Source organism: Arachis ipaensis, chromosome B04 (genome assembly GCF_000816755.2).
Source record: "Arachis ipaensis cultivar K30076 chromosome B04, Araip1.1, whole genome shotgun sequence".
Taxonomy (NCBI): Eukaryota; Viridiplantae; Streptophyta; class Magnoliopsida; order Fabales; family Fabaceae; genus Arachis; species Arachis ipaensis.
The window spans coordinates 47470003-47497295 of NC_029788.2; the positions used below are offsets into that span (position 1 = coordinate 47470003).

Genomic DNA, 27293 nt, shown 5'->3' on the forward strand with positions numbered 1-27293 from the left:
GCTCGCCCCACCTCAAGTTAGAATGAGTCCTCCAGGATGGGTTGTGTGCATTACCATGCAAATTGTGTTGGAACAAACTTGAGGTGTTATTCATGTATTGCACCTGCTCAGGGATTTGTTGCTCATAGTTGAATGTAGGGCTTTGTGCATTTACTGCAATAATTTGCAGTCCATCAATTTTTCTGGCCATCAGCTCCATTTGTTGCTGAAGTTGTTGGTGCATCTGCTTGTTTTGTGCTAAGATGCTGTCAACACCTTCAAGCTCCAAGACACCTCTCTTGGGAGCTGGGGGGTGTTGCCTTTGATGAGCATAGAAGTATTGGTTATTTGCATGGACATTGGGGGTGAGTATACTGCTCCCGCAGTGTCTTGCATTGGGAAAGATGTAGGAAGCTGGAATTTTCCTTTGGGGTTGGCCATTGTTGGCCACTCCCTCTGGTGGATTAGAGGGATTCCCTTCCATCTCTTGCTTCTCTTCTCAACCTTCAAAGTGTTTCAGGATCAAACGGTATGGATTCGTCGCTTCTTCCTCCTGACATAAACACAAAACCAGAAACCAAGATGCACCACTCTACTGCTAGAGTGAGTTAGTGTTAGCTTAAGTAAAATTTTAAACAGTTAGTGTGCTTATCAAAAGAAATAAAGAAAAACAAAGAAAAAAATGCTTAATCTAGATTATCACCTTACTTAATCATTGTCAATCTATATCAATCCCCGGCAACGGCGCCAAAAACTTGATGGGTGGAAATCAGATTTCCTCACAAAAACTCACCGACAAGTGTATTGGGTCGCATCAAGTAGTAATTACTCACAAGAGTGAGGTCGATCCCACAGGGATTGATGGATTGAGCAATTTTAGTTAGATGATGAATTTAGTTAAGTGAATATTTGATGAATTGAGTGATTTTGATTGACAGAAACTAAATTGCAAGTAAATAAAGGTGTAGAAGGTAAATTGAGCAAAAGGATAAAGTGTAGAAGAGGTAAATTGCAAATAACTTAAAGATCAAGAAAGTAAAAGAGCTGTAACTTAAATTGCAAGAAAAGTAAATTGCAGAAACTTAAAGTGCAAGAAAAGTAAATTGCTGAATCTAAATTGCTGAAAAATGTAAATTGCTTGAAGAGTAAAAGGATTTGGGTACTGGGACTTGGAATTGAACAAGGAATTTCAAACTAAAGTAAATCAGAAAGCTCTGAGTCTGGATCTCAGTAGCAAGAACAGAAATTGAAAATTGCTTCAAGAAATAAAACAGCAAGAGAACTTGATTCAATTATGAAAACCTTAAAGAGAAATTGAAGATCGAAAAAGAGCAATGAGGTTAGAATGCATATCTAACTCTCAATTACTCTCTTTATTAAGCAGAAAATAAATTACAGAAGAAAATGAAATTTAAAACAGCAAAAGAAACTCAGTTCCACAATAGACTTCCTCAACCTCAATTCAAAAACCCAAACAGAAAAGTAGAAGTTGCAGATGAAAGAAATTGAAAACAGAAAACTAAACTCAGATCCAATTCTTAGAATAATTGAGAAGAGAGGTAAAAGATGATTCTCAGAATTTGAATCAATGGAGCTCTTCAATCTCAATTCCAGATCCAACAACAAGAATTAAAAGTTGCAGAAGAAAGAAAATGCAGAAAGAAAACCTCTGATCCAAATTCCCAAATTCAAAACAATTGAAAATTAAAAGTGAGCTAAAGGTAAAACTAAAAATGAGCAAAAGTTATTTTACAAATCAAATTAACTCTTATTTATACACTTTCTATTTTTGGTTTTCAGAATTTGGAGTGAGCTTTTCAAGTTAGTGAAGAAGTGGATCCAAGATGGCTTTTGATTGAAAATTGGACCAAGGGCTACCTCTAGTGGAGTGCTCAGTGAAGATTCAAAACGTAGCACTCCCTTTCGTGTGTCTCCCTTCGAACCAAGCCTCACACATAGCGCTCAGTTGGAGAATTCCAACGTAGTGCCCCTTGCTTCCATGGTTCCCTCTTCGAACCTTGCTGGCTTCACTTTGTGGGTTTCCTTGCTTGCTTGCAATTTCCTCATGCCAAGCCTTGTAGCGCCTTGCCCCCTCTTCGATCCTTGGTTGCCATATTTTGTGAGTGTTGCACCTAGATTTCTTTGCATGAAGGCCACAAAAATGTTAAAATGTTTTAACGTAGCGCTCCATTCTTTGAGCGCTTTGCCTTGCTAATTGAGCACTCCGTTTGGTGCATTTAGCGCTATGCTTGAGAGCTTTGCTCTTCGAACCCTTGTCACTAGCGTTCAATTTGTGAACACTCCGCTCAATTAGTGAGAGCTACATCTCTTTGTTGCTCCCTCATCCTTGCTTTCTTGGTGCATCATTGGGTGCTCCGTTGGGTCCTCGAGCGTTGTCCCTTGCTCCTTTGGATGAGCGCTACAATTTTAGTATCATGGGCCACACTTTGGTTGAGCACGCTTTCATGTATCTTTCTTTTCTTCTCCTTCAAGCAACCAAATAAACTTATCATTCATAAAATTCAAAGTATCACCAAATTCACAAGGTTTCTAAATCATTCATAAAATCAACTGATTCTAGCTTAAACCCTATGATTTTGTGTCAATTAAATGATGGTTGCTTGGTTTAACATAACCATGAGAATCCACTCCAAATCACTTACTTATTGTGCAAGAAAATGCATAAAACCTAATGAAACAAGTGAAAAATCCTTCCAACTCCAATTTACATCACAATATACCCTTTGTGTCATATTAGCCCATTCTTACCAAATTTTTTCGTCACATTTCATTATTCTCAACCGCAATCATCAATTATATCACATTATAAACAATTCTCCACCAACACATTCATCAATCATAAATCTTTCAATACCAACCATCATATTCAATCTCACGTCATCTCAATCTAAATATTTTACACCATCTTTATCAAATTCAACATCATAATTAATCACATACTCAAATCATCAATCCATCATAACTCATCATAAATCATCATTCAACAATCTAACAACCAATTTAATTAAACCCTATCCTATGGGTCACTAGCCTAAGTGTCAAAAAATATTATATATTACATAGAGAAAACCGAAACCATACCTTGGCCGATTCCCAATATGTTCCAAAACCCAAAAATTGAGTGCAAACAAGCTTTCAATCACAATTCAAGCCACCAATCAACTCCAACAAGCTTCAACTCAATTCCAAAGGCTTCCAAACTTACAATAATCAAGCTATATACACACAAATCATAACTAATCAACCTAGGGTTCATCATAATTAAAATTTCACAAGAGTTCAAGACCTCTTATCTTGCCCAACAGTTTTGGAGGCCAAACCCAAAGGTAATTAAAGGCTAGAGTGTACCTATACACCCAAAATCACAAAAATTCATTCAATACAAAACCCTAAGAATTCAAAATTTTGGAAGGAAGAACTGAGAGGGATTTCGTGACTTCCTGATGCACCACTATTTCGTGGTGCATTTTATGCTGAATTGAGTGGATTTTTCTCCATTATTCTCACATTTATTCAACGAAATAGCATGGTTTTGTAATTATCTCTTAATTTTTGCTTAAGTTTGAAAACATGCTTTTTAGGCCTTTAATTTGCTAGTTTTAATTCAACTTTGATTCCACTAGATGCCTTGATGTGTTTGTTAGTGAATTCAAGTTGAAAAGGCTAGGAATGGATCAAAGGAGTGAAGAGAAAAGCATACAAAGTGGAGAATTCATGGAAAATCAAGGATTTGGAGTGCATGCATCGACATGCACGCGTAATACACGCGCACGCCTGGATGTGAAGTTGCATGGCGATGCGTACGGGTGACATGACGCGTACGCGTGGGAAGTAAAAATGCCAATCAACGTGTACGGATGACCCATGCATATGCATCGCAGCTCGCACGTGACCTCATTAAAGTGAAAATGCTGGGGCGATTTCTGAGCTTCCCAGGCCCAAATCCAACTGATTCTAGAGATTATTTCATGCAGAATTGAAGATTGGACAAGGGGGAGCACTTGGATGAAGGATGATGAGCCTTTAGTTAGTTTTCTAGAGAAAGAAGCTCCCTCTTCTCTCTAGAATTAGGTTAGGATTAGGTTAATTCTTCTTAGATTTAGGTTTGATTTCATGTTTTCATTTGGTTTTCCTTTCAATTTCTTATTGTTACATCCTTGTTCTCTTAGTTTCCTTGTCAATTTCCCTTTTGATGTCTCTCCTATATTGATGCACTATTGTTGGATTTGGATTTTCTTTTAATGCGATTTGTATTTTATATGCCCTTGTTGTTTAATTGAGTTGTTATTATTGTTTCTTCATAATTGGGTAGTTGTAGATTTAATACTCTTGTTGTCAATTCACCATGCTTTTCTTTTAATCCTTCCAAGTCCTTGACAAAATGCTTGGAAGGATGTTAGAGTAGATTTTTCTCCTCTTGGTTTGAATTGAGTAATTGGAGACTCTTGAGTTATCAAACTCTTTTGTTGATTGATAATTGGAAGTTGCTAGTTGACTAGAAAGCCACTAAAGCTAGTCTTTCCTTAAGATTTGACTAGGACTTGTGGATTCAAGTTGATTATGTCCACTTGACTTTCCTTTATAGTTAAAGGTTAACTAAGTGGAGCAATGGACAATTCTTGTCATAATTGATGATGATAATGAGGATAGGACTTCTAATTCTCATTCCTTGCCAAGAGCTTTCTTAGTATTTAGCTTATTTATTTTGCTATTTACATTTCTTGCCCCTTATTCCAAAACCCCAAAGATATTTGTCCCATAACCAATAACATGAACACTTCCCTGCAAGTCCTTGAGAGATGACCTGAGGTTTAGATACTTCGGTTTATTTTTATTGGGATTTGTACTTGTGACAAACAAATTTTTTATTGAGGATTGTTTGTTGGTTTAGAACTATACTTGCAACGAGATTTTATTTGCAAAAATCTTTACCAATAGACAATTTCCGTTCATCACTTCCTTACCAGTTTCTTGGGTGGATTTTGTAGAGCTCTTCGTAAGGATTGTGTGGCCGCAAACGGTGCGGCGAACGGAGCTCTATAGCTCAAGTTTTGAGCTTGAGAAGTTCATGATGAATAGTGTTAATGGGGCTTTCTTCCTTCTTCCCCTTTCAGCTGTGTGGTGTTGTGTTTAAGTGTGTTGTTGCCGAATGTGTTCATTAATGGACCTATATATATGTTGGGCTTGGGCCCAACTTGGACCCAGTCCAACCCGTTAGCGGATTTAGCCCATTTGGCCTAACTTTGGGCCAAACCTTTAAAATTAACACCCGGTTTTGCATTTCTAATATTTTTCTAAGGTTTTTCATTGTTTTAAATCTTCTCGCAATGTACCAGGCAGATTTAAACCGGTTCGACCAGTTCAACTGCGGGTTCGCAATTTTTCTCGGTTTTTTGCAGAAAATACATTTTTTGACTCAGAAAAATCTACTGAGTCCAAAAATCTTATTTAAATCCTCAAACTCTCATTCCAAATTTTCGGATCCTATTTTGGGCAACATTAATTATTTACTTACATGATTAATTAGTCTCGGTTCTTATATTCAACGCCAGCTTCCCTGGGCTGGTGGGCGTTAAACGCCCAGTGAGGGGTTCTTCACAGCGTTCAGTGCCAGAATGGCTGCCTGGTTAGGCATTGAACGCCCAGTGAGAGGTTCCTCACTGGCGTTCAACGCCAGAAAGCCTTCCTATTTGGGCATTGAACGCCCAGCTAGTGCTCCCTGGCTGGTGTTCAACGCCATCTTTTCTGCCAGGATGGGCGTTAAATGCGCAGTGAGGGTTCCTTACTGGTGTTTAATGCCAGGCTTGCTGCCATTGTGGGCATTGAACGCCCAGTGAAGGCTTCTTCACTGGCATTCAACGCCTTCCCATTCTCCTTCAATTCGGCTTCAACCTCCATGGTTATGACCTTGCACTCTTCTCTAGGATTAACCTCAGTATTACTGCGAAGAGTCTCAGGAGGAATATCAGGGATCCTCTTGCTCAATTAACCAACTTGTACCTCCAAATTTCTAATGGAGGACCTTGTTTCATTAATGAAACTATGAATGATCTTAGTGAGGCTGGAGACTAGAGTGGCTAAGTTAGAGAGTCTCTGCTTAGAGGTCTCCATATTCCCTTGAGATGATGGGAATGGTGGTCTATTATTGAACCTATTCTGGTTCCTACCACCTTGGTTGTTATTGAAACCTTGCTGAGGTTTTTGTTGATCTTTCCATGAAAGATTTGGATGGTTCCTCCATGAAGGGTTGTAAGTGTTTCTATAGGGCTCTCCCATGTAATTCACCTCCTCCATGGTGAGTTGATCAGGATCATAAGCTTCTTCTTCAAGAGAAGCTTTCTGATTACTGCCAGGTGCAATTTACATCCCAGTGAGATGTTGAGAGATCATGTTGACCTGTAGGGTCAAGATCTTATTCTGAGCCAAGATGGCATTCAGAGTCTCAACTTCATGAACTCCTTTCTTTTGAGAGGTTCCATGGTTTATAGGATTCTTCTCAGAGGTGTACATGAATTGGTTATTTGCAACCATCTCAATGAGCTCTCTTGCTTCTGTAGGCATTTTCTTCAAGTGAAGAGATCCACCTGCAGAGTTATCCAAGGAAATCTTGGATATCTCAGACAAGCCATCATAGAACACGCCTATGGTGGACCACTCTGAGAGCATGTCAGGAGGACATCTCCTGATCAATTGCTTGTATCTTTTCCAAGCTTCATAGAGGGATTCACCTTCTCTTTGTCTGAAGGTTTGAACTTCCACTCTAATCTTGCTCATCCTTTGAGGAGGAAAGAAGTTAGTAAGAAAAGCATTAACTAGCTTTTCCCAAGAGTTAAGACTCTCTCTAGGGTGGGAATCTAACCAGAATTTAGCTCTGTCTCTTAAAGCAAAGGGGAAAAGCATCAGCTTATAGACTTCAGGATCAACTCCATTAGTCTTTACAGTATCACAGATCTGTAAAAATTCTGCTAAGAACTGATGTGGATCTTTGGTGCACGAAATTGCAATCACACCATTACAACTCCACACAACTAACCATCAAGTGTACTGGGTCGTCCAAGTAATAAAACCTTATGCGAGTAAGGGTCGATCCCACAGAGATTGTCGGCTTGAAGCAAGCTATGGTCATCCTGCAAATCTTAGTTAGGCAAATTCAATTAGTCACGAGTTTTGATAATTGAAAAATAAAGAAAACGTAAATTAAAATAAAGATACTTATGTAATTCATTGGTGGGAATTTCAGTAAGCGTTTGGAGATGCTTTGTTGCTTCTAAACCTCTGCTTTCCTATTGTCTTCATCTAATCATGCGTGCTCCCTTCCATGGCAAGCTGCATGTTGGTGGATCACCGTTGTCAATGGCTACCATCCGTCCTCTCGGGTGAAAGATACCAGGTACGGTTTCTGCACGGCTAATCAACTGTCGGATTTCTCGTCTCAGATGAAAAATACCAGGCACAGCTACCGCACGGCTAATCATCTGTCGGTTCCCACTTGTGTCGGAATAGGATCTCTCTATCCTTTTGCACACTGTCACTGCACCCAACATTCATAAGTTTGAAGCTCGTCACAGTCATCTCATCCCAGATCCTACTCGGAATACGACATACATGGTTTAGACTTTTCGGATCTCAAGAATGCTGACTTTTGGTTCTAACCTCTACCACGAAGGTTCTAATCTCACGGATTTGAATGCTCTGTAGTCAGGAGAGGCAAGTCAAATCCGTGGATCAGAGACCCAAGAGACTATACTCTGGCTGTCGTCCAATGACTACGTTACACATCATGTAGACCACTTTTGGTTGTCAGGCACGCGGATCTTGGTTAAGCGAGTAACGAAGATAGTGGGTGATTGTCACGGGTCACCCCTTCATTCTGACTTAACTGAATTAAGTACGAGAGTATATCTTGGAGAAGAAGTAGGCGTGAATTAAAAGAGAAACAATAGTACTTGTATTAATTCATGAAGGACAGCAGAGCTCCACACCTTAATTTATGAGGTGTAGAAACTCCACCTTATAAATACATAAGAGAAAAAGGTTTAGGCATGGCCGAATGGCCATGCTTCCCAAATGTAACATAAAAGTCCAATTATAGATATCTCAATACAATAGTAAAAAGTTCTTTTTATACTAAACTAGTTACTAGGGATTACAGAAAATAAGTAACTAGGTGCAAATAGTGCAGAAATCCACTTCCGAGGCCACTTGGTGTGTGCTTGGGCTGAGCATTGAGCTTTACAAGTGCATAGGCCTTTTCTAGAGTTAAACGCCAGCTTGGATGCCAGTTTGGGCATTTAACTCTAGTTCTGGTGCCAGTTTTGGCATTTTACGCCAGAAAAGGGTCTCTGGCTAGCGTTTGAACGCCAGTTTGGGACATCAAATCTCGGGCAAAATATGGACTATTATATATTGATGGAAAGACCAAGATGTCTACTTTCCAACGGCATCTGCAGTCCTTTCTCAGCCAAAAAATACCTGAAATTACAGAAAAACACACAAACTCATAGTAAAGTCCGGAAATGTGATTTTTTTCATAAAAACTAATAAAAATATAATAAAAAGTAACTAAAACATACTAAAAACTACCTAAAAGCAATGCCAAAAAGCGTATAAATTATCCACTCATCACAACAATAAAAAGAAGAGAAAATACAATAAATTTCAAAATATCAATGAAGCTTAGTTCCAATTTAGATGAGTGGGACTAGTAGCTTTTTGCCTCTTGAATAGTTTTGGCATCTCACTTTATCCTTTGAAGTTCAGAATGATTGGCATCTATAGGAACTTAGAATTTAGATAGTGTTATTGATTCTCCTAGTTCATTATGTTGATTCTTGAACACAGCTACTTTATGAGTCTTGGCCATGACCCTAAGCATCTTGTTTTCCAGTATTACCACCGGATACATAAATGCCACAGACACAGAACTGGGTAAACCTTTTCAGATTGTGACTCAGCTTTACTAGAGTCCCCAGTTAGAGGTGCCTAGAGTTCTTAAGCACACTCTTTTTGCTTTGGATCACGACTTTAACAGCTCAGTCTCAAGCTTTTCACTTGACACCTTCACGCCACAAGCACATGGTTAGGGACAGCTTGATTTAGCCGCTTAGGCCAAGATTTTTTTCCTTTGGGCCCTCCTATCCATTAATGCTCAAAGCATTGGATCCTTTTTACCCTTGCCTTTTAGTTTAAAGGATTATTGGCTTTTTCTGCTTGCTTTTTCTTTTTCTTTCTTTTTTTTCCACAAGCTTTTGCTTTTCACTACTTTTTCTTGCTTCAAGAATCAATTTTATGATTTTTCAGATTATCAATAACATTTCTCTTTTTTCATTATTCTTTCAAGAGCCAACAATTTTAACATTCATAAACTTCACTATAAAAAATATGCACTATTCAAGCATTCATTCAGAAAACAAAAAGTATTGCCACCACATCAAAATAATTAAACTATTTTCAAGATAGAATTCGAAATTCATGTACTTTTTTTTCTTTTTCAGAAAACATTTTTCATTTAATAAAGGTGAAAGATTCATGGAACATTCATAGCTTTAAGACATAGACACTAAACACTAATGATCATGTAATGAAGACACAAACATAGTCAAAACATAAAGCATAAAACCTGAAAACAAAAAAGAAAATAAATAAGGAGATTAAAGAACAGGTCCACCTTAGTGAGGGCGGCTAGTTCTTCCTCTTGAAGATCCTATGGAGTGCTTGAGCTCCTCAATATCTCTTCCTTACCTTTGTTGCTCCTCTCTGATTTTATGGAGGGTAATAGAGTGCTCTTGTTGAGATCCATGAATGAGCTCTCCTATTTGCTCCACCCTTCTTTCTAGTGATGGGCTTTTGAGATGACTTTCTCCATCTCCCATGACTCGAAGTTGGAAGTAACTACCTTCCCTTTCCTCTTCCTAGAGGTTTCTCCGGCCTTAGGTGCCATTAATGATAATGAAAAAACAAAAAGCAGAGCTTTTTCCATACCAAACTTAAAAGGTTTACTCATCCTCGAGCAAAATAAGATAGAAGGGAGTAGAAGAAGAATGATGCAATTAATTTTAAAAACTTATTATTGTATGCAAGAAAAATTAAAAAGAGTTGAAAACAATTTGAAAAGATATGTAAGTTTTGAACACATTTTGGAAGGAATTGAAAAGAATTGAAAAAAAGAATTAAAAAGAATTGGAAAGATTATTAATTTTTGAAAATAGAAATTGAAAGATAAACGTTAAAATATGTTTGATGCAAAAAATTATGAATTAAAACTTGAAAAATTGAAAAAAAATTCGAATTGGAAACAAAATTACCTCCCTTGTGTCATCCTGGCGTTAAACGCCCAGAATGCTATCCATTCTGGCGTTTAACGCCCACTTGACTGCCTCTTTGGGCGTTTAACATTAACACCCAGCCAGATACCCTGGCTGGCGTTAAACGCCAGGAATCCTTCTTTACTGGGCATTTTTCTGAACGCCTAGAATGCTGCCATTTCTGGCGTTAAACACCCAGAATGCTGCCTATTTTGGCGTTTAACGCCCAGAATGCTGCCTGCATGGGCGTTAAACGCCCATTCTGCTATCCTTACTGGCGTTTAAACGCCAGTAAGCCTATCCTCTAGGGTGTGCTATTTTTGATGCTGTTTTTGATTCCACTTTAATTCTGCAGCTGTTTTTATGACTCCACATGATCAACAACCTAAAGAAAACATAACATGGCAATGGAAAACAAATGTCTATAAAAAATAAATATAATTAAATAACATTGGGTTGCCTCCCAATAAGCACTTCTTTAATGTCAATAGCTTGATAGTGAGGTCTTAGAGAGCTTCACAGAGACTCAGAGCTTAATGGTGGCCTCCCAACACCAAACTTAGAAGTTGAGTGTGGGGGCTCTGTTTGACTCTGTATTGAGAGAAGCTTTTCATGCTTCCTCTCCATGGTTACAGAAGAAGATCCTTGAGCCTTAAACACAAGGTAGTCCTCATTCAATTGAAGGACTAACTCTCCTCTGTCCACATCAATCATAGCCCTTGTTGTGGCTAGGAAGGATCTTCCAAGGATAATGGATTCATCCTCATCCTTCCCAATGTCTAGGATTATGAAGTCAGCAGGGATGTAAAGGCCTTCAACCTTCACTAAGACATCCCCTATAAGTCTATAAGCCTTTTTCATTGATTTGTCTGCCATCTCTAGTGAGATTCTTGCAGCTTATACCTCAAAGATCCCTAGTTTCTCCATTACAGAGAGTGGCATAAGGTTTATTCCTGACCCCATTTCACACAGAGCCTTCTCAAAGGTCATGGTGTCTATGGTACAAGGTATTAAGAACTTTCTGGGATCCGGTTTCTTCTGAGGTAATTTCTGTTGAACCAAGGCATTCAGTTTCATGATTGCTCCTAGATACCGAGCTACTTGCTCTTCAACAATATCTTCATCCTCATCAGAGGAGGAATCTTCATCATAGCTCATGAACTGCAACATTAAGTTCCATAGAATCTCTATGGTCTCTATATGAACCTCAGATTCCTTTGGTTCCTCAATGGGAAACTCCGTATTGGTCAGTGGACGTCCAGCAAGGTCTTCCTCACTGGAAATCACTGCCTTTTTGCTCTCACCAGGTTCGGCTACTTTGGATATAGTTATGACCTTGCACTCTCTTTTGGGATTCTCTTCTGTATTGCTTGGGAGAGTACTAGGAGGAGTTTCAGTAACTCATTTACTCAACTGACCCACTTGTGTCTCCAGATTTCTAATGGAGGATTTTGTTTCAGTCATAAAAATGAGAGTCATTTTAGATAGATCAGAGACTATGGTTGCTAAGTCAGAGAGGCTCTGCTTAGAATTCTCTGTCTGTTGCTGAGAAGATGATGGAAAAGGCTTACTATTTCCAAACCTATTTCTCCCACCATTATTATTATTGAAGGCTTGATTAGGCTTCTGTTGATCCTTCCATGAGAAATTAGGATGATTCCTCCATGATTGTAAGTGTTTCCATAGGATTCTCCCATGTAATTCACTTCTTCTATTCCAGGATTCTCAGGGTCATAAGCTTCTCCTTTAGAGGAGGCTTCTTTAGTATTGCCAGATGCAGATTGCATTCCAGTCAGATTCTGAGAAATCATATTGACTTGCTGAGTCAATATTTTGTTCTGAGCCAATATGGCATTCAGAGTATCAATCTCAAGAACTCTTTTCTTCTGAGTCATCCCATTATTCACAAGATTTCTTTTAGAAGTGTACATGAACTGGTTATTTGCAACCATCTCAATGAGTTCCTGGGCTTCTGCAGGGGTTTTCTTCAGATGAAGAGATCCACCAGCAGAGTGGTCCAATGACATCTTGGACAATTCAGACAGACCATCATAGAATATACATAAGATGCTCCATTCTGAAAGCATGTTAGAAGGACACCTTCTGATCAATTGCTTGTATCTTTCACAAGCTTCGTAGAGGGATTCACCTTCCTTCTGTCTGAAGGTTTGGACTTCCATTCTAAGCTTGCTCATCTTTTGAGGTGGAAAGAATTTGGCTAAGAAAGCATTGACCAACTTTTCCCAAGAGTTCAGGCTTTCTTTAGGTTGTGAGTCCAACCATATCCTAGCTCTGCCTCTTACAACAAAGGGGAAAAGCATAAGTCTGTAGACCTCGGGATCTACCCCATTGGTCTTAACAATGTCACAGATTTGCAAGAATTCAGCTAAGAACTGATGAGGATCTTCTAATGGAAGTCCATGAAAACTTGCAATTCTGCTGCATTAGAGAAACTAATTGAGGCTTAAGCTCAAAGTTGTTTGCTCCAATTGCAGGAATTGAGATGCTTCTTCTATAGAAGTCGGAAGTTGGTGCAGTAAAGTCACCAAGCATCTTCCTTGCATCTCTACCATTGTTGTTGGGTTCGGCTGCCATGTCTGCTTCTTTTTCGAAATTTTTTGTAAGGTCCTCTCTGGAGTGTTGTGCTTTAGCTTCTCTTAGCTTCCTCTTCAGAGTCCTTTCATGTTCAGGATCAGCTACAACAAGAATGTCTTTTATCCCTATTCCTGCTCATATGAAAAAGAAAAGAACAGAAAAGAAGAAGAATCCTCTATGTCACAGTATAGAGATTCTTTTATGTGTCAGAGAAAAAGAAGAATAGAATGAAGAAGGAAGAAGAAGAAATTCGAACACAGAGAGAGAGAGAGAGAGAGAGAGAGGGTTCGAATTATTAGATGAGTAGAAGAGAAGTATTAATGAATAAATAAAATAAATAGAAAGACATGAGAGAGAGAGTATTCGAATATTAATTAAAAGAAAAGAAAAATATTTTTATTTTTATTTTAATTATAAGTTAGAATTCAAAATTTAAGAAAAGAAATAAAAGCAAATTGAAAACTAAATAAATTAATTAATTAAAAAGATTTTTGAAAAAATTGTTAGTTAGCTTTCGAAATTAATGAGAGAGAAAAGTAGTTAGGTGGTTTTGAAAAATATAAGAATTAGTAAACTTTTTTTATTTAAAACAAACAAGTCAAGTGGTTAATTGAAAAAGATTTGAAAATAAAGTTTGAAAAGATAAGAAGTTAGAAAAAGATTTTGAAATTAAAATTTTAAAAAGATATGATTGAAATTTATTTTGAAAAAGAATTGAAACATAAATTAGAAAGATTTGATTTTTAAAATTAAAGTTGATGACTTGACTAATAAGAAACTAAAAGATATGATTCTAGAATTTAAAGATTGAACCTTTCTTAACAAGAAAGTAACAAACATGAAATTTTTGAATCAAAACATTAATTGTTAGTAAAGTTTTCGAAAATATGAAGTAAAAATAAGAAAAAGATTTTGAAAAATTGGTTTTAAAATTTTCGAAAATATTAAAAGAGAAATGAAAAAGATTTTGAAAAGTTTTAAGAGTGAAATTCAAAAATCATAAAAAAAAATGAAAAAGTATTGATTTTGAAAGATATTTGAAAAGATAAAGTTTTTAAATTGAAATTTTGACTTGACTAACAAGAAACAACTAAATTTTAAAAATTTTTGACCAAGTCAACTCAAAATTTTGAAAATCATGAGAAGAATAAGGAAAAGATATTTTTTTTTACTTTTAAATTTTTAATGAGGAGAGAGAAACAAATAATGCATGCAAGAACACTTTGAAGATCATGATGAACATAAAAATTTAAGATCAAAACAAATAATGCATGCAAGAACACTTTGAATGTCAAGATGAACACCAAGAACACTATGAAGATCATGATGAACATCAAGAACATATTTTTGAAAATTTTTAAGAAAAGAAAGACATGCAAGACACCAAACTTAAGAACTTTTGTACTAGGGACACTAACAATTTGAAAATGCATATGAAAAACAAGAAAAGACACAAAACAAGAAAATGTAAAGATCAAATAAAGAAAATCATCAAGAACAACTTGAAGATCATGAAGAACATAATGCATGAATTTTCAAAAATTTTAAGAAAATGAAATTAAAAAAAACGCAATTGATACCAAACTTAAAATTTGACATAAGACTCAAACAAGAAATACAAATTTTTTTGGTTTTATGATTTTATTAATATTTTTTTGTATTATTTTATTTTTTTCGAAAATAAAAATAATAAAAACTTAAACATAAAATAAAATTACCCAATCTAAGTAACAAGATAAACCGTCAGTTGTTCAAACTCGAACAATCCCGGGCAACGGCGCCAAAAACTTGGTGTACGGAATTGCAATCACACCTTTGCAACTCCACACAACTAACCAACAAGTGCACTGGGTCGTCCAAGTAATAAAACCTTACGCGAGTAAGGGTCGATCCCACAGAGATTGTCGGCTTGAAGCAAGCTATGGTCATCCTGCAAATTTTAGTGAAGCAGATTCAATTGGTCATGAGTTTTGATAATTGAAAAATAAATAAAACGTAAATTAAAATAAAGATACTTATGTAATTCATAGGTGGGAATTTTAGATAAGCGTCTGGAGATGCTTTGTTGCTTCTAAACCTCTGCTTTCCTATTGTCTTCATCCAATCATGCGTGCTCCCTTCCATGGCAAGCTGTATGTTGGTGGATCACCATTGTCAATGGCTACCATCCGTCCTCTCGGATGAAAAATACCAGGTACGGTTTCTGCACGACTAATCAACTGTCGGATTTCTCGTCTCGGATGAAAAAAACCAGGCACAGCTACCGCACGGCTAATCATCTGTCGATTCCCACTTGTGTCGGAATATGATATCTCTATCCTTTTGCACACTGTCACTGTGCGCAACATTCATGAGTTTGAAGCTCGTCACAGTCATCCCATCCCAGATCCCACTCAGAATACCACAAACAAGGTTTAGACTTTCCGGATCTCAGGAATGCTACCAATTGGTTCTAGCCTCTACCACGAAGGTTCTAATCTCACAGATTCGAATGCTCTGTTGTCAGGAGAGGAAAGTCAAATCCGTGGATCAGAGACCCAAGAGATTATACTCCGGCTGTCATCCAATGACTATGTTGAACATCATGTAGACCGCTTGTGGTTGTCAGGCACGCGGATCTTGGCTAAGTGAGTAACGAAGATAGTGGGTGATTGTCACGGGTCCCCTTCATTCTGACTTAACTGAATTAAGTACGAGAGTATATCTTGGAGAAGAAGTAGGCGTGAATTGAAAGAGAAACAATAGTACTTGCATTAATTTATGAAGGACAGCAGAGCTCCACACTTTAATCTATGAGGTGTAGAAACTCCACCGTAGAAATATATAAGAGAAGCCATGCCTCCCAAATATAACATAAAAGTCCAAAGATAGATATCTCAATACAATAGTAAAAAGTGCTATTTATACTAAACTAGTTACTAGGGATTACAAAAAATAAGTAACTAAGTGCATATAGTGCAGAAATCTACTTCCGGGGCCCATTTGGTGTGTGCTTGGGCTGAGCATTGAGCTTTACACGTGCATAGGCCTTTTCTAGAGTTAAACGCCAGCTTGGATGGCAGTTTGGGCGTTTAACTCCAGTTCTGGTGCCAGGTCTGGCGTTTTACGCTAGAAAAGGGTTTCTGGCTGGCGTTTGAACGCCAGTTTGGGCCATCAACCCTCGGGCAAAATATGAACTATTATATATTGCTGGAAAGCCCAAGATGTGTACTTTCTAACGCAATTGAGAGCGCGCCAATTGGGCCTCTGTAGCTAAAGAAAATTTTCTTTGAGTACAGGAGGGTCAGAAATCCAACAGCATCTGCAGTCCTTTCTCAGCCTCTGAATCAGACTTTTGCTCAGGTCCCTCAATTTCAGCCAAAAAATATCTGAAATTACAGAAAAATACACAAACTCATAGTAAAGTCCATAAATATGATTTTTGCATAAAAACTAATAAAAATATAATAAAAAGTAACTAAAACATACTAAAAACTACCTAAAAGCAATGCCAAAAAGCGTATAAATTATCCGCTCATCAATCTTCCAGTGGAAATCCATGGAATTTGAAGTTCTATTGCAGAAGAGAGACTAACTGAAGCTTAAGCTCAAAATTGTTAGCTCCAATGGTAGGTACAGCAATGCTTCTGCCATAAAAGTCGGAGGTAGGCATGGTGAAGTCACCAAGGGCCTTTCTAGGCTCCTCTTATGGTTCGGCCATATCCTCCAATTCTTGTTAAAAACTTTTTCAAAGGTCTCTTCTGGAGTGTCGTCCTTTAGCTTGTTGTAAATGCCACCTTAGAGTCTTCTCAAGTTCAGGATCAGGAGTCAAGAGGGGTTCTTTATCCCTGTTCCTGGTCATAAACAAGAAGAAAAGAAAAGGAGAAGAGAGACTACGCCAATAGACAAGAAGCTCCTCCTTAAAGTCAGAAGTAAAGAAAGAAGAAGAAGATAAAAAATAAAAATAAAAATAAATAAAAGAAGTAAAAGAAAAATACCTTGGAAATAGTAGATAAGAGTAAATAAAAGAAGATAGAATAAAAGATGAAAAAGAAATCACAAGAAAGCTTTTTGTACCACTTGGACAAAAGAGCTTCCAGTGAAGAGGAGAGGAGATAAGATGAAGAAGTTGAGGTAGACAAAGAGAAAGAAGAATACAGAGGGTGAAGAAAAAGAGTGATATGAGTGGAGATGAGACGAAGTATAAATAGAAAAAGTAAATAAAAATTAAAATATTTTTTTAATTAATTTTTCAAAAATTAAGTTAAATTAATCTTAAAAAGATTTGAATTTTAATTGTTGAATTTTCAAAAATAGAGGAGGGAAGAGAAGAAGAAATTTTCGAAAATTAAGAGAGAAGAGAGTTAGTTAGGTGGTTTTAAAAAAGAAGAGAGAGGGAAGAAGATATTATTTTCGAAAATTAAAGAGGGAAGAGTTAGTTAGGTGGTTTTGAAAAAGATGAGAGAGAAGATAAGATATTAATTGAGAAAAAATAAAAATAAAAGATAATATGAGAAAAGATTTGAATTTTAAAAATAAGATAAGATAAGAAAGGATTTGAAATTAAAGTTTGAAATTAGAAAAAGATAGGATATGAAATTAAAAAGATTTTAAAATTGATTTTAAAAAGATAAGATTTTGAAATTTGATTTTGAAAAAGATATGATTAAAAAAATTTGAATTTTGAAAAAGATAAGATAAGATTTTTAAATTTTGAAAAAGATATGAAAAGGATAATATTTTTGAAAAAAGATAAGTTTTTTAATTTTGAAAATTTTGATTTTTGAAAACTTGACAACTAAGATATGATAAGATAAAATTTTGAAATCAAAATCTGAATTTTTATATGTAATTTTCGAAAATTATGGTTAAAGTTAGTTAGAAAAGATATTTTTTGATTTTTTTGAATTTTATGATGAAAGAGAAAAACACACAAAAGACACAAGTCTTAAAATTTTTAGATCTAGCACCCTTATTTTTTGAAAATTTTTGGAGGGAAACACCAAGGGATACCAAACATAAAAATTTTAAGATCAAGACACATACAAGACTCAAAAATACTTTGAAGACTCACAAGAACACAAAGAACAAAATTTAAAGACTCAAAGAACTCAAGAACATAAAAAGAACACCAAACTTAATATTTTTAGAAAACTAAAACAAAATTTTTGAAAAAAACACAATAAAATAAACAAGAAAACACCAAACTAAAAAAATTGAAACAATATTTGAACAAAGAAAAATATTTTTGAAAATTTTTAGAAAGAAAGACTTAAAAGGGACGAAAATTTCAACAAGAACAAAACAAAAAGACTCAAACTAAGAACAAAGATTAAACAAGAAAAATAAAAATATTTTGGAAAAATTTTTTATGGTTTTCGAAAATTTGAAGAAGAATCTCAAAGACTCTCAAACATAGAAAAGACAAATATCTTAAAAAAGAATGTAGGAAGAAGTTTTAAAATTTTTGAATTTGAAAAGTATGAACATGCAGGACTCAATAGCAAGAATAAGAATTGAACAAAGAAAATAAAAATATTGTTTTTTGAAAAGATTTTAGAATTTTTTCGAAAAGAATTGAAGAAAAAGAAAACAAAAATTAAAGACTCAATTAAAATAATGTAAAATAAACTTACCTGATCTGAGAAGCAAGACAATCCGGCAGTTTGTCCAAACTCAACAATCCCCAGCAACGGCGCCAAAAACTTGGTTGCGCATGTATGCAAAACCCACACTATTTCGTACAGCAGCAGTACCAGCAAGTGCACTGGGTCGTCCAAGTAATACCTGAGCGAGTCAGGGTCGATCCCATGAGGATTGTGGCTTGAAGCAAGCAATGGTTGTCTTGTAGGTCTTAGTCAGGCGGAATCAAAAGGTTGTGGTTGTGAAACTATGAAGACATATAACTAATAAATATATTCAATAGGGATAGGAATTATATGCTAGGAATAGTAAATAATAAGAATAGAGTTGAGAGTCAGAGTTGCTTTGTCTTTCTGAATGAACTCTGGTATTACTGTCTTCCTTGCTTGTGAATGATCTTCTTCTATGGCAGGCTGTAAGTGATTGACACTAGTTTGAGCAGCTGCCAATACTCCTCCGGATCTGAACCCCAAGTTTAGTGTGGATCCATCTCTACTTGACGGTGAAGCGCGTACAGTCCATTCTCTTGGCGATCCGACTCAAAGTGCCACAGACAAAGTTGAATCATCCGGATCAGAGAATGCTACTTCTTTGGGTTCTAGCCTCTACCACAGAGATCTTAATCTCCCCCGAAATCAACTGAACTGGTGTCTCGAGAAGTCCCCAATGAAGTCATGGATTAGCCGTCTGAGAGATGTATAAACATAGCTGTTGGCTCGTGCTTTCCAGCCAAGTATTCACACGAACCCAAGTAGACACGAGTGTTTGTCAGGCACGCTCGTCTTAATGTGATGAACATAGCTAACTTGTCAGATCATCCTGCTCACCATGATGAAGATCGGATATACATCTTAGAGATAGATCAAAGACGGATCGAAAAAGAAACAGTAATACTTTTATTAATTCATAGGACTCAGCAGGCATCCTCCCCTCAACTTAGGAGGTTTAGAAACTCATACTAAAGTAAAATACAATGGTAAAATGAAAATAAGACTGAATGGTAGTATGTTCTCTACGAAAATCATGTAGAATAACACTTAAATACTAAACAGATGACTAGTAAGGGTAAAACAGTCTATTTAGTGCTAAAATCCACTTCTAGGGCCCACTTTGTGAGTGTTTAGGCTGAGCTTTGATGAAATCCATGTGCTTCGGCTTCCTTGGGCATTGAACTCCAGTCCTGGCACCTTTTTGGGCGTTGGACTCCAGCTTGGAATCCCTTTCTGGCGCTGGACGCCAGAACTGGTCACATGGCTGCCGTTGAACGCTGATTTTGGGCCTTCTAATCCGAAGCAAGGTATAGACTATTATCTATTACGAAAAAGCTCTGGAAGTCAGCTTTCTATATCTATTGAGAATGCTCCATTTGGACTTCTGTAGCTCCAGAAAAGCTTCCGAATGCAGGCAGGTCAGATTTGGACAGTATTTGCAGTGCTTCCTTTGTCTCTGAATCAGACTTCTGCTCCAGCTCCTCAATTTCAACTAGAAATTACCTGAAATTGTCCAAAAATACAAAAACTCATAGTAGAATCCAAAAATGTAAATTTAACACTAAAACCTATAACAACTCAATAAAAACTAAACAAAAACTACTAAAAACTATTAAAAATTACTTGAGTTTGCCTAACTGTATAACATGCCTACTTGCTTCTTGAATCACTTGCTGTAAATGAATACTATCTATATTTTACTTGCTTGCATTTATCTTGTGTTTGTCTGGTGCTAAGGAGGTTAGGTAGGTGGTGGCGATGGGATCGCACGGAGGTTAGGTTGGCGAAGGCTGTGGGATACAGCGGTGTGGTTAGTATTAGTTAGAATTCCCCTAAGTTTAGATAACCCGGTTTATGGTTTAAGTTTCTTATGTATTTATTTTATTTTGTTAAGCTTGAATATTCGTATGTGATGTGAAGTTCTAAGATTACCTTCGGCGTCCCGAAAACTTACATCTTACATCATTGGGCACTGTTACCATACTGAGAACCTCCGGTTCTCATTCCATACTTTGTTGTTGTTTTTCAGACGCAGGTCGTAATCTACTTCAGTGAGATTACGGATATGGTGACAGAGCAGAGTATGGTTCGTTCCTTGTTTATTTTTGTTTTACTTTTGTCATAGTATTCTCTCACCTTTTGTATATTTATCTTTATAGTCTTAGAGGCTTATTTGAGAGATTGGTTGTATAAGCTGTTTTAATTCTAAAGCTCTGTATCTTTCTATTTGTAACTAGTCGGCTTAAACTCCACAAGCTGCGGCTAGTTCTCTATGATTATTATATTCTTATATTTATATATGTTTTATTCTCTTATACCTATACCTTGTATCTTATGCGTTAGCTTCGTGTGAATGTTTCACGCTTTTGTAATTCTGTCTTTGAGCTTAATCCTTCATCAGGCTTCTAGAATATATTATTTCCTTCTATATATAAATATGTATAAGCCTTAGAACTGTCGTAACCCTTGATTAGCCTTTGCTTTACGGATAGAGGTAAGGCTTAGGGTAAGTAGGGTGTTACAAAGCTAGCTTGCCCTTGTTGTAAACCATGGGACTTGTTCTACATGGGTCATCGTATCCTTTTGCATGAGGATCATCCATGGAGAGCTAACAAGAGATCTTTCAATGGAAGAGTAGAACATAAGCAAGCTCCACCATTATTGATGGGTAATGAAGCTTTAAGTTAGTTGGAGTCTATAGAAAATTCATTTGGGAAACTAAAACCAAAAAAATATGGTCCATGGAAGAAAAGGTTAATATTCTTTAATTTACCTTATTGGTAGTATAACACATCACGACTTAATCTAAATGTGTTGGACATAGAAAAGAACATAGTCGACTGTATTCTTGGAACTCTGTTGGAAATTTTTGGCAAGACAAAAGATCACACAAATGCTCTATATGACCTGCAAGAAATGCGCATTCAAAAGAACCTTCACCCCAAGAAAACAAATGGTAGAAAAAAGGTGATGCTGGCAAATGCATGCTACTTAATGACTAATGCTGAAAAGTTAATTTTTTGAAATGTCTTTGATGAGCGGATAATTTATACCCTTTTGGCATTGTTTTTGCATAGTTTTTAGTATGTTTTAATTACTTTTTATTATATTTTTATTAGTTTTTATTCAAAAATCACATTTCTGAACTTTACTATGAGTTTGTGTGTTTTTCTGTGATTTCAGGTATTTTCTGGCTGAAATTGAGGGACCTGAGCAAAAATCTGATTCAGATGCTGAAAAAGGACTGCAGATGCTGTTAGATTCTGACCTCCCTGCACTCGAAGTGAATTTTCTGGAGGTACAAAATCCCAATTGGTGCGCTCTCAATTGCGTTGGAAAGTAGACATCCTGGGCTTTCCAACATTATATAATAGTTTATACTTTGCCTGAGATTTGATGGCCCAAACTGGCATTCAAATTCAGCCTAAAATTTCTGGGGTAAAACGCCCAAACTGGCACCGGAATTGGAGTTAAACGCCCAAACTGGCACCAAAGCTAGCGTTTAACTCCAAAAACAGCCTAATCACGAAAAAGCTTCAATGCTCAGCCCAAGAACACACCAAGTGGGCCCCGGAAGTGGATTTCTGCACTATCTACACTTAGTTACTCATTTTCTGTAACCCTAGGCTACAAGTTTAGTATAAAAACTACTTTTAGAGATTTATTTAGGCCTGAAGTCTTTTTATCAAGCTTATTATCATAGACTATTGTACACATTTGGAGGCTGGCCTCACGGCCATGTCTAAACCTCTTTTCACTTATGTATTTTCTACGGTGGAGTTTCTACACCCCATAGATTAAGGTGTGGAGCTCTGCTGTTCTTCATGAATTAATGCAACTACTACTATTTTTCCTTCAATTCAGGCCTACTTCTTCTCCAAGATATACTCTTGTTCTTAATTTAGTTAAGTTAGAATGAAGGGGTGACCCATGACAATCACCCAATCTTCGTTACTCGCTTAGCCAGGATCGCGTACCTGACAATCACAAAGCGGTCTACATGATGTTCAACGTAGTCATTGGACGACAACCGGAGTATATTCTCTTGGGTCCCTAATCAACGATTCACATCATCTCTCCTGACAACAGAGCATCTGAATCTGAGATTAGAACCTTCGGGGTACAGATTAGAACCATTGGCAGCATTCCTGAGATCCAGAAAGTCTAAGCCTTGTCTGTGGTATTCTGAGTAGGATCTGGGAATGGATGACTGTTACGAGCTTCAAACTTGCGAATGTTGGGCGCAGTGACAGTGTGCAAAAGGACAATGGTCCTATTCCGACGCTAGCGGGAACCGACAGATGATTAGCCGTGCGGTGACAGCGCATATAGATTTGTTTTCATCCAAAAAGGATCATACAGCTTGCCATGGAAGGAGGTAACACATGGTTGGAAGAAGGCAATAGGAAAGCAGAAGTTCAGAAGCAACAAAGCATCTCCAAACGCTTATCTAAAATTCCCACCAATGCATTACATAAGTATCTCTATCTTATTTTATATTTTATTTATATTTTAATTATCAAAACCTTATAACCACTTGAATCCACCTGACAGAGATTTACAAGGATGACCATAGCTTGCTTCAAGCCGACAATCTCCGTGGGATCAACCCTTACTCACGTAAGGTTTATTACTTGGACGACCCAGTGCACTTGCTGGTTAGTTGCACGGATTTGTGTAAAAGATGAGATCACGTTCTTCCACATCAAGTTTTTGGCGATGTAGACAGGGAACGAACAATCATGATTTCGCGTACCAAGTTTTTGGCACCGTTGCGAGGATTGTTCGAGTTTGGATAACTAACGGTTCATCTTGTTGCTCAGATTAGGTAATTTTATTTTATTTTTAAGCTTTTTATTTTCAAAAAATTCAAAAAAATTATACAAAAATTTTGTTTTATTCTTCATAATTTTTAAGAATGAATTCTAGAGTTTCAGATGATATGTGAAGCCTGGCTGGCTGCTAAGCCATGTCTAAATTCTGTTGGACTGAGGCTTCAACTTATCATTGCAGGAACTTTTTGATTCCTATCAATTTGGCTGTTGTATGTAATGCTCTGCTGAAGCTTGGCTGGTCATTGGCCATGTCTAATCTTTTGGACCGAAGCTTTCACATAAAGCTTGGCTGGCTATTAAGCCATGTCTAAATTTTTGGACCGAAGCTTTAGACTAACATTGCATGATTCCTGGAATTCATATTAAGAATTTTGAATTTATTTATTTTCTTTTTCCAACATAATTTTCGAAAAATCCAAAAAAATTTAATAAAATCATAAAAACCAAAAATATTTTGTGTTTCTTGTTTGAGTCTAGAGTCAAATTTTAAGTCTGATGTCAATTGCATGCTTTTAATTTTCTTTAAATTTTTGAAAATTCATCATGTGTTCTTTCTTGATCTTCAAATTGTTCTTGATGATTTTCCTTGTTTGATCTTCAGTTTTTCTTGTTTTTTGTCTTTTCTTGTTTTTCTTATGCATTCTTGAATTATTAGTGTCTATAGATTAAAAATTTTTAAGTTTGGTGTCTTGCATGTTTTTCTTTTCTTAAAAACTTTCAAAAATATGTTCTTGATGTTCATCATGATCTTCAAAGTGTTCTTGGTGTTCATCTTGACATTCAAAGTGTTCTTGCATATTTTTCTTGTTTTGATTCATAATTTTTATGTCATGTTTCATTTTGATGTTTTTCTCTTTCCTCATTAAAATTCAAAAATAAAAAAAATATATCTTTCCCTTATTCTTCTCATAAATTTCAAATATTTGAGTTGATTCAGTCAAAACTTTTAAAATTTAGTTGTTTCTTGTTAGTCAAGTCAAAATTTCAAATTAAAAATTCTATCTTTTTCAAATCTTTTTCAAAAATCAAATCTTTTTCATTTTTTTTATTTTCGAAAATTTTCAAAATTGATTTTCAAAATCTTTTTCTTATTTTTATTTCATATTTTCAAAATTAAGGCTAACATTTAATGTTTAGATTAAAAAATTTTCAAGTTGTTACTTGCCTATTAAGAAAGGATCAATATTTAAATTCTTAAATCATATCTTTTAGTTTCTTGTTAGTCAAGTAATCAACTTTAATTTCAAAAATTAAATCTTTTTAATTTCCTTTTCAAATCTTTTTCAAAATAAATTTCAATCATATATTTTTCAAAATCAATTTCAAAATCTTTTCTAACTTCTTATCTTTTCAAAATTGATTTTCAAATATTTTTCAATTAACTACTTGACTTTTTGTTTGATTTTAAAAGTTTACTATTTCAATCATATCTTTTTCAAAACCACCTAACTAATTTTCTCTCTCCAATTTTCGAAAATCACTAACCCCTTTTTCAAAATTCTTTTTAATTAACTAATTATTTTAAATTCTAATTTTATTCTATTTCTCTTTTTAAATTTCGAATACTAACCAATAATTAAAATAAAAATAAAAATATTTTCCTTTTATTTTAATTTAAAATTCGAATTCTCTCTCTCTCATCTCTTTCTATTTATTTATTTAATCACTAACACTTCTCTTCTTCTTATAATTCGAACCCTCTCTCCCTCTCTGTGTTCGAATTCTTCATCTTCTCTCTTCTTCATTCTACTCTTCTATTCTTCTACTCACATAAAGGAATCTCTATACTGTGACATAGAGAATTCCTATTCTTTTTTGTTCTCTTCTTTTTCATATGAGCAGGAGCAAGGATAAGAACATTCTTGTTGAAGCTGATCCAGAACCTGAAAGGACTCTAAAGAGAAAGCTAAGAGAAGCTAAAGCACAACACTCTAGAGAGGAACTGACAGAATTTTTCGAAAAAGAAGAAGGGATGGCCGAACCCAACAACAATGGTGGAGATGCAAGGAAGACGTTTGGTGACTTTATTGCACCCTCTTCTGACTTCTATGGAAGGAACATCTCAATTCCTACAATTGGAGCAAACAACTTTGAGTTTAAACCTCAATTAGTTTCTCTAATGTAGCAGAATTGCAAGTACCATGGACTTCCATTGGAAGATCCTCATCAGTTTTTAGCAGAATTGTTACAAATCTGTGACACTGTTAAGACCAATGGGGTTAATCCTGAGGTCTACAGACTTATTCTTTTCCCCTTTGCTGTAAAAGACAGAGCTAGGACATGGTTGGACTCACAACCGAAAGATAGCCTGAACTCTTGGAAAAAGTTGGTCAATGCTTTCTTGGCCAAATTCTTTCCACCTCAGAAGTTGAGCAAGCTTAGAGTGGAAGTCCAAACCTTCAGACAGAAGGAAGGTGAATCCCTCTATGAAGCTTGGGAAAGATACAAGCAATTGATCAGAAAGTGTCCTTCTGACATGTTTTCATAATGGAGCAACATATGTATATTCTATGATGGTCTGTCTGAATTGTCCAAGATGTCATTAGACCACTCTACTGGAGGATCTCTTCATCTGAAGAAGACGCCTGTAGAAGCCCAGGAACTCATTGAAATGGTTGCAAATAACCAGTTCATGTACACTTCTTAAAGGAATCCTGTGAATAATGGGACAACTCAGAAGAAAGGAGTTCTTGATATTGATACTCTGAATGCAATATTGGCTCAGAACAAAATATTCACTCAGCAAGTCAATATGATTTCTCAGAGTCTATCTGGAATGCAAGCTGCAACAGGCAGTACTAAGGAAGCTTCTTCTGAAGAAGAAGCCTATGACCCTGAGAATCCTGCAATGGAAGAGGTGAATTACATGGGAGAATCCGATGGAAACACCTACAATCCTTCATGGAGGAATCATCCTAATCTCTCATGGAAGGATCAACAGATGCCTAATCAAGGCTACAATAATAATAATAATGGTGGGAGAAATAGGTTTGGCAATAGCAAACCATTTCTATCATCTTCTCAGCAATAGACAGAGAATTCTAAGCAGAGCCACTCTGACTTAGCAACTGTAGTCTCTGATCTATCTAAGACCACTCTCAGTTTCATGACTGAAGCAAAGTCCTCCATTAGAAATTTGGAGGCACAAGTGGGTCAGCTGAGTAAAAGAGTTACTAAACTCCATCCTAGTACTCTCCCAAGTAATACAGAAGAGAATCCAAAAAGAGAGTGCAAGGCCATAAATATAACCAATATGGCCGAACCTAGTGAGGAAGAAAAGGCAGTGATTTCCAGTGAGGAAGACTTCAATGGACGTCCACTAGCATCCAAAGAGTTCCCTAATGAGGAACCCAAGGAATCTGAGGCTCATATAGAGACCATAGAGTTTCCACTGAACTCACTGTTGCCATTCATGAGCTCTGATGAGTATTCTTCCTCTGAAGAGGATGAAGATATTACTGAAGAGCAAGTTGCTCAATATCTAGGAGCAATCATAAAGCTGAATGCCAAGTTATTTGGTAATGAGACTTGGGAGGATGAACCCTCCAATGCTCATCAATGAACTAAATGATCTGGTTCAACTGAAATTACCTCAGAAGAAATGAGATCCTGGAAAGTTCTTAATACCTTGTACCATAGGCACCATGACCTTTGAGAAGGCTCTGTGTGACCTGGGGTCAGGGATAAACCTCATGTCCCTCTCTGTAATAGAGAAACTAGGGATCTTTGAGGTACAAGCTGCTAAAATCTCACTAGAGATGGCAGACAATTCAAGGAAACAGGCTTATGGACTTGTAGAGGATGTCTAAGTGAAGGTTGAAGGCTATTACATCCCTGCTGACTTCATAATCCTGGACACTGGGAAGGATGAAGATGATTCTATCATCCTTGGAAGACCCTTCCTAGCTACAGCAAGAGCTGTGATTGATGTGGACAGAGGAGAGTTA

At 36.4% G+C, this 27293-nt stretch overlaps 1 protein-coding gene across 1 annotated transcript in view; it reads left to right on the plus strand.

Annotated features, from left to right (window-relative positions):
- The window catches only part of LOC107636443, an 81174-nt gene continuing 54391 nt past the window's right edge, over positions 511-27293 (plus strand). The window contains exon 1 of the mRNA XM_016339950.1: positions 511-582. Coding sequence (XP_016195436.1) covers positions 511-582 — 72 coding nt within the window. The remainder of the gene's footprint in view (positions 583-27293) is intronic.